Source organism: Lonchura striata, chromosome 1 (assembly GCF_046129695.1).
Source record: "Lonchura striata isolate bLonStr1 chromosome 1, bLonStr1.mat, whole genome shotgun sequence".
Taxonomy (NCBI): domain Eukaryota; kingdom Metazoa; phylum Chordata; class Aves; order Passeriformes; family Estrildidae; genus Lonchura; species Lonchura striata.
In genome coordinates, this window is record NC_134603.1 from 48050591 (window position 1) to 48059390 (window position 8800).

The window sequence follows — 8800 nt, forward strand, 5'->3', positions numbered from 1 at the left end:
TTTGTGTCAGTTCATGCTTCACAGATCACCAGAGTGAACTGATCTATTTTTCAGCAGAAAATTAATCCAGAAATGTTTTGCCTAAAGGAAAGCCAAAAAACCCAAAGTATGAAAACAAAAACAATCCCACCCAAACTCCACAGAAGAAAAGCTTGTGATTTTCTGTTGGGTAGAGGTTTGGGGGAGAGCCTCAAGAACGAAAAGAGGAAAGGTGATGGTGATGGTCTTGCACAAGTGAATGTCAGGCCGGATCCGCTCTTCCAAATACTGCAGCCTTGCGTTTTCTCCAGCTGCCCTGATGTACAACCTCTGCTCACACCTTTCTCCATCACCCAAGGAGATCTCCCAAGTTCTTGGGAAGAAATAAAGCTCTTAGGTTTTCTGTCAGATACCTGCATGGTATCTTACCTCTTTAGCTTCTTGAATTTATTTGACAAGCTGTGACATGAATCAGTTAACATTTACATTACTCCTCTAGACTGACCCGAAATCCATCAGTGAACTTGATGACATAACTGGTATCTATCTTGCTTCTTGATGATATTGAATACTGACAGAGCTCTTTAGAACATATAATTAATTGTAAGAAACTCTGTTTTAATGCTGTATTTTGTGGTCACTGATTGTGGAGAAAGAGTCCAATTGATCATAAGCCACTTAGAGAGGCAGAGCCCTTGAGCAGCAGGAGTGCTGGGTATGTGTGTGCTCCTGCGTGTCATGATGCCTGGAGAAGTCTGCAAGAGGCAACTGGGGGCCCTTGCACTGCCCTGATGCTCGAGGAGCTCCCTGGGCACCTTTGTGACACACTCTGTCCCCATCAGACAGCTGGCACTGGGCTGACTGGAGTGTAGTGGGGCCTGCCTGGCACCTGCAGAGCAATGTGAGCAAACAGTGAAAAGATTCAGAGTTCCACTGAGCAAAGAAGCATTAGAAAAAGTCCAGGTTGGAACTCTTCATTCTGGCAGATACACTGTGGACCTTTTTATTGGTTTTCTCAGACAAATTTTTTGTGAGTTGTATCTATGAACTAGACAAATACTTCTGTGATGGACTGTGCCCAGCCTGTGCCCTGATACCACTACATATTCTGTCCTGTGTGTTTAAAAAGAAGAGGTGATGGATATATTTTAGGAAAATTCACTTCAAATGTACCAGTGTTTAAATCTGGCTTATTAAATAAATTCACAGTGTAGCTTATATACTGAACACTTAACTGGTAGCTCAGCACAGTAGCTGAGCTCATTTGACAGCCTGTTTCTATTTAAAGGGGAAGATTTTCCCTCTTCATCTTTTTTTCTTTTTTTCTGTCCTTGGATCCTAGATAAATGCTTGAATTGGGTCCATTTTGGACCCTTCCATGAAGGTACACAATTCCATTTCCTGACTCAAAAAAATGTAGACTAACTGTGCCAAGCTAGTGAGTACATCAGTGCACTGAGAAGTGCAGTGATTGCCAAAGCTGAGGACAGGTAAGTAGGGTCTCCTGGGGTCAGGAAGGTGATTAAGCAGAGGAACAGCAGACTCCTTTCCTCTCAGGAGGCGGTCAGTTGTTGGATCAGCCTCTATGGACTCATGCATCCTGCTGTTCTCTTCTCCCTCACCACTTTACTCGGTGTGGGAATGAGAGAAGCAGCAATGATTTTTATGGGATATACATGTCTAGCTTTTACTAAGTATCCAAAAATCGTTCTCTTGTCAGACAGTATAGCAGAACTTGCTCTCGGTGATGGAGTCCTACCATGTAAGCAGGCATTAACTGTTTTGTTGAATGGATATGGACTTGAACACATGCTTGAAGACATTTCAGTACATTTCATTCAGGGTCTGACCCACCTTTCTTTGCAGTCAGTAGGCAGTGCTTCCTTGACTTCTTGGAGAGGTGTCTCAGACCCCTTGGAAGGAGCTTCACATATAAAAGTTCATCCTAAGTTCTATTCCTAATTTTAATAACTTATCACTAATGACAATGAAACAGAACTTCATGATGAACTTGCTGGCATTTGCAGTGCTGCTTTGAGATTGGAACCTACACTTTATAGCTTACAGTCTGCTGATTTATTCACGTTGTATTAGCACAGCTGAGATCTTTTGTTTTAATACAGTTTGACTTGGGCTCTTGGTCAAGTTAATGCATGTTTGAAGAGGAAAACAACCAACTAGCCAAATTCTTGTGCATCAGATGAGCTCTGCAATTGCATGTGTGTGCTCTTAGCCTAGAGAGTCTCTTCTTGTCCTGCGAGTGAAAGAGGGTCACCTTGCATTTGCCATGAATACACCCACGATTGTTGACTCTCATTTGCTTACTTGTAAAGCTGCAGTATTATTGTCATCTGTCTGATCTCTGTGTTTGCTTAATTTTGTTTGAAACTGAAAACAGTTTGTGGAAGATGTATGATGTTACTATTGTACCTTGTCAATTGAAAAAAATATTCTTTTAAAATTGAGTATTTTGTTCACTGACGCTCTTGGCAAACACGCACTAGTACTAGTATTATGAAGCTAATTTTTATATTTGTTATTAATTGTCTGTTTTCTTTTTTGTTCCAGCTAACCACATGTACAGTGCTTAATGGAACCTCATGGGATACAGTCAGAGAAACAGGGCTTTTTTTAACCACACAGAGCAGTGCAGACGGGCTGTTGTTCCTTTCAACATAACTATCACAGGCTTCAGGGTTAAGATTGCTATTACTGTCTCCTCCTTGCTTTGGCACAAAAGCACGCTGAGGGTGTTTAATTGCGGGTTTGCCTCAAGGTAGATTAGATTAATTATTACTATGTAATGCAAGTTAAAGCAAATAAAGCTTAGCTAGGTATATAAAAAAGGTGCTGCCTTTTGGATTTTTTTTTAAAAAGCCTGTCAGTCACAATGAAATGCAGCCAACTTTCTTCATACCAGTGAAAGAAAAAGACTGTTAACCCCGTGAAGGGGATATTTATGTCAAGATGAGCATTTAAAATGGAATAGAAGAGGAAGGTTTCTCAGTGAGAAGGACTGCAACTGCTTTCAAGACTCTTAAGTTGTGCTCTTGAAGACTGCAGAACTAGCTTAAAATGAAGCCTTATCACTTGAACTTCAGTGCCTTCACTGCAGAGTTCTTTACAGCCTTAATGCTAACCACCCACTATGGAATGGATCAAAGTGTTAAATATTTTACATTATGCTTTACAAAATACTGATGCAGCAGGTTTGTAAAGGGGGGAAAACAAGTAATTGCCTTTAATCTATGCATTTTTACCAAGCCATACTGAATTATTTTATTGTTAGAGATATTAGAAACTAACAGTAAAAAGAACCACCGAGTTTGGAAGCATATTTTGGGGTACATCATTTCTATTACTGTATAATGTATTGCCTTACAATTTTAAGTGATAACGTACATTAAGTTAACAAACATTTAAGAAATATATGCACTGTTTGAACTGTAAATTATTCTTAGAACACTTTTACTTGGTTTTACATTGTTCTTTTAGTGCCTTAATTTGAGATAATTGTATTATTGCCATGTTGATAAATGTAGAAACCTAAAACTAAACAAAAGAAACCTCTAAAAAGCTATTGCATATCAGTAGATTTTTACTGAACTTTAATTGGTTGAAGTATTGTAGATGCTAGATGCATTTCTAAATTAAGTACAATCTTTGAGTGAGAATTCCTCTTACAAAGAAAGACTGATTCTTGTTCATAAGCCAAGAGATGTGTAGGCAATGCAGAAAAAAAAAAAAAGATATGCAAAAGCTCTGGGTGAAATTCAGGAATTTCAGTAAATGCTGTCAGACTCTTGCTTTGTAGCAGGAATACATTCATGGTATGGGCAGTATGGTTTTATTTTATTTTATTTCGTAACCAAATACCTCCTCAGTAATTTATAATGGCTTTGCAGTTGTGTATTAAATAAGAAGCACTGGAAAACTGATTTGTCCTTAGGACGATTTGCATGTTTCAAGTGGTATTGAAAGCCGCACTGATGGATATGTAATAATAAACATATCTGTTATTAATATGGTAATGACTCTGTGCTCATTTAATGAGAAATAAAGTAATTTATGGAAAGAACCATTTGAAAATGACTGGCATGGTGTTTTCTCCTTACTACAGCTTACACATCTTTCTAAGCATTCAGACATTGCAACAGTTTCCAAGTACAAGGTGCACTTGCATCATAATGCCCAGGGCAGTATGAATGGTTTTGTTTTTCTTTTACTATTCCACATGAATAAGTGAATACCATTAAATAATGTTTTCATTTCCTTACTTTCATGGCCTGCTGTAGTAGCCTAATTTATATTTATTATTCATCCACCACCCTAAGCTGGCCTTGTGATTGCTTCATCCTTCATTATGCAGGTTTGGAGTTTCAGAAATTCCACTTATTTGTGGAAGGGAACACTGTTCAAAAGACAAGGCAGTTTTTGTTGGTGGGGGGTTTTGGGATTAGGTTTGTTTGGGCTTTTTTGGAACAGCCATGTACATCCCATGAAGCTAGCTGTCCATAAATCTCCCTGGGTAATCTACCAAGGCCTGCAGAACAATAGAGCAGTAAGGCCAAATTACATGTGAATGACTGTATATGTCCTTTGAAGGTCACAGAGCTAGGAAGTACAGATAAATAGAAGCCATTGATGTAACTTCAGCAAGTTCCTCTGTGTTGAGCTTGCTGTATCTGAAATGTCAGCAATATCAAAGCTCTGGCTGGAGCACACTGAAGACAACCTTCCAGATCACCAGTCACATTGACAGTGAGGTTGTCAAGCAATAGAAGGGATAATTGTGACCTGCTTTAATCTTCTGTCACATAGTGGGAAGGAAAAAATACAGTAAGATGATCAAACATATCTTAATTAAATATGTACATTATAATAGGAAACTTGGAGCAGTTGGGAAGGCCTGTGTTCTCTCCAGACTCAGGTTGTGGATTGCTTTTCTGCTTTCCTTTATGTGTAACTGGCTACCTCTGCAGGCTCAAAACCTTTTGCTTGAGTAATTTATTAATAGATAGTAATATCTTGTAATTTCATATTTCATGGATCTGAAAAATAGCATAAGCCTTATTATGAATAGCTAATGACTAGTGAGAAGAGGGATTGTAGAAAAATGTTTTTTGCTCTACAGACTGGCACCTACTGTCATTTCCAGAGTTTTTTAGTAATGCTGAAGTTCTGCAGGTTTGTTTTTTTTTTTTTTTTTTTAATGCTGATTTTGCTTGGGAAAGCAGCAGCAGACATAATGAACTGTAAAATTACATTGGTTTGTATGTCTGGGATAACTTGCAACTAAAATGCTGTAATAATAAAGTCTAGACGTGCAAATTATAGTTTGTGTGTTCTGGTACACTGATGTTGGCAATTGTTTACTGTAAGCAAGGTGCCTATCTACAGGAACAGCTACACTTTGAATAAAAAAAAAAAAAGCAGCCAAATGTGTCTACTGTTAGGAAAAGTAATGCTTACAATCTCAATTGAAAGTCATCAAGAGATATGAAATGTGTAAGCTGTGAAGAGCCAGCATAAATCACCCTGGCTGCCTTTATGCTGGTGAAGCTGTAATTTTACAAGCTGCATGAGAAATCAAAAAGTTCACATCCTTACGTGATTTTTTTTTTGTTGTTGTTGTTGTTGATTTGCCTCCACCTTTTTTTTTTTTATGACTGTATTAGGTTCACTGACATTGGTAGAATGCGAAAAATCTCTCTTCAAGACTCCCTCTTCCTGCTGAAGGCAACAGGAAAGAAAATGGAAAGAGTAGCTAACTGTAGCAAAACAGCCTGGTAATAAAAGGATAGGGCCTCCTCTGCAGGTGCGATTTTCCTACAGTAGCCACTGAGGCTGTAGCCAGAAGCAAACTGGGAATTGTGCAGCTAGAGGAGGGGGCAGCAGCTGAGCTTCCCTCTGAGCTTGTGAACTCTGCTGGGATTTTTCTAATGTGCTAATTGCAAACATAAAAAACATGCAGGTAGAGTTTTATTCTTGTTCTTTCCCCTAGATGTACATTTGTGACTCAGAATGCAAAACATTTGAAAACTGCTGAAATGGAAGATGTAACACAAAAACAGGAAGGGGGGGTGTTGGTACTCTAAACATCTCTCTCATTGCTACATTTTCTTTACTGAAGATACACTGGAGTGTGGCTGCCTCATTCCCACAAGTGTTCAAGGCCAGGTTGGATGGGGCCCTGGGCAACATGATCTAGTAAATGGCATCCCTGCTATCCCTGCCCATGGTCCTTTCCAACCCAAACCATTCTGTGGTAGGTTCCCAAGAACATTATGTTCCCCACAGAAAAAAAAATACATGTTAGTAAATGTACCTGTATATACACTGAATGAGGGTAACTCACCTTGACCTTTAGAGAAACAAGAAATGTAAATGCAGTATTTTAAGTCCTGAATGTCTGTTATTTGAAGTGAATCTTTGTTTTATCCCAGGCATCACACAGGTGCCTCAAGCATGCCTTGCCAAGGAGTTTGGTTTCCTTCTCCACAGCTTCTACTGTATCACAGCACCTGCTTGTACTGTCTGAGGGTTCACCTACCACTTGTGCTCCTCGGAACCGAGCCACGGGAGCTTTCACACCATTAAAAGCCTTTTCTAAACAGATCTGGACTTGCTCTGAGCCATCTTCCAGCACTCATAAATCCTGCCAGGCCTGTTGGCCTACCTGCACTACAGTGCTGATGACACAGCCCCAGCTTTTGGATCCAAGCTGGCCTGTATCCGGCCAGCTCAGGATGGGAAGGAGCCCTGCTCAGATGACCCTGTCACGGGCCACAGAGACACAGCCAGGCAAGCACTTCCAGTGTCCCCATGCCCCCACCCAAGGTTCCCCTGGGGCCTGTCTTTAAAAGATGCATTAAATAACATTCAATCATTCTTTTACAATTCTAATGTCATCAAGTTCATATTTATACATCAGGTTGCACTCTGTCTCCTGATGTCAACCCTCCTAATGTGAGTTTGTGTAAGATTCAGGAAAACCAACATCTACTGATGCCTTCCTTTAGGAAAAAGGCACACGGCTGTTTCTGCAGGAAGAGGCCTACATTGTCTCAGAGGAAAAAAAAGGGAGATAGTGGTTCTACACCTAGCAGAGGTCAGGATGGTTTTCCTTGCCGATACAAATCCCGTTTCTTCTCCTCCAGCACAGCACCCTCTAGAGCCTTTCCCAAATTTTGGAAATGCATGGTCTGTGACTGCCTGAGCCCTCATCAGCTAAGGGTTTCTCTAAAGGGAATGATTCCGTGCAGCTTCAGACCACTGAGCATTCCACTTCCATTTACAGCTAAATGGAAGTGGAATGCTCTATGGTCTGGAGCTGCACTCAAATGCTCGAGTAGATGTGACTGTAGGTATGTCACTTTTGGTATAAAGATCAAAACATTAGACTGGAGATATCCCACATGTAGATTCACAGGCAGACTGCTGGCATCTGTTCTCTCTTGCAGGATCTCACCCTAGAGCTGAATCAAGGCTTTTCTAGACATCTTCTTTCAGCAAGTCCAAGTAACAAAAGTTTCATCACTTTTGCTGGTCAATTTTAACAATTAAATCACTTTAGTAATTGTAAACTTCATTCTAATTCAAAATCCAGGATAATCCAGCAAAATTTCAGCATAACACCCTTTGAAGCTGCTCTGTAAAATGTAATCCTTGCTCCCCCAAACCTCCTTGTCCCATCTAGGAGCCTACACTGGACAATGAAATCAACTTCTGCTCTTCTTCTCCATGACAAACTGAAAAGACAGAAATTTCTAAGACTTTCACCTTAAAGCTTGTGTTCAAACCCTGGATTATTTTTACGGCTCTTTTATATTTCACTCTTCTACTGTTTGGAACTGAAAATCACATCTGGGGAACAGCAAGGAAAAGATCCTGGTTTAGGATATCAGCTCTTTGGCAAAAGTATGTCCAGAAGCACACATGCCAACAACCAGACAGTGGTATAAGCTGTGGCAGAAGCTCCTCACAGCTGCACCAGTAAGCAGCAAAGGAGCGTTGGGTTTCTAGAGGTGGGAGCTAGGAGAGGTCCAAGGAAGGGATGTTCCTCCCTTATCTCATCCTCTCCCTTGTATGTTAAAGCACACATCCGAACACCAAGAGGTTTTGTAGAAGAAGTTTAGATTCAGGTCTCCATGTCTACTGGTTTTAAACCCCAGCTTGGGGTTTATCACACTGAAGGCTCCTGGTTTTCACCATCACGAACATCCTTCAGTGCTCCTTAATTATCACCAAGCCTAAAAAACATTGCTGGTTGATTACTCCTCTCCTCCCAGTAAAGTTCTTCTGTTGATAGTTTTAGGTCATACTTCACCCTTTCCTATAAAACAAACCTTTTTAATCCACAAGAGCGTTTTTTTTTTGTTGTTGTTTTTTTGTTGTTGTTTTTTTCCCTGCCTTCCTTCCCCTGCCTTGTGCAATCACAGCTTTCGGGCAGACCCCTGGCTGTGCAAAAGCCCAGCTCAGCTCCCACAGAACCACGCAGTCACAGAACGGGTCAGGGCTGCCCTAGGGCACTTGGCTCAGGACTGCATCCAGATGGTTCCTGAGTATCTCCGGTCAGGGGGAATCCACACCCTCTCTGGACAATGTTCCAGCACACAGTAACCTGCACAGTAAAGAAGTTCTTCCTTATGCTTAGATGGAACTTCCTATGTATAATTTTCTGCCCACTGCCTCTTGTACTATTGTTGCCACCACCGAGGAGAGCCTGGCTCTATTCCCCCTTTAGATATTTATACACACTGATGAGGCTGAACAGGCCCAGCTCTCAGCCTGTCATGGTGACAGAGACGATCCAGTCCCT

At 40.7% G+C, this 8800-nt stretch overlaps 1 protein-coding gene across 3 annotated transcripts in view; it reads left to right on the plus strand.

Moving 5' to 3' along the window:
- ROCK1 (Rho associated coiled-coil containing protein kinase 1) overlaps positions 1 to 4057 on the plus strand; it is an 83066-nt gene extending 79009 nt beyond the window's left edge. The window contains exons 33-34 of one of the 3 annotated variants that reach the window (XM_021551565.3): positions 1704 to 1741; positions 2548 to 4057. In XM_021551565.3, coding sequence (XP_021407240.2) covers positions 1704 to 1741; positions 2548 to 2570 — 61 coding nt within the window. In that variant the 3' untranslated portion in view covers positions 2571 to 4057. Of the gene's footprint in view, positions 1 to 1699; positions 1742 to 2547 lie in introns of all 3 variants that reach the window. The other 2 variants (XM_021551566.3, XM_021551567.3) reach the window with 2 other exon arrangements.
- Positions 4058 to 8800: the final 4743 nt, after the last annotated feature.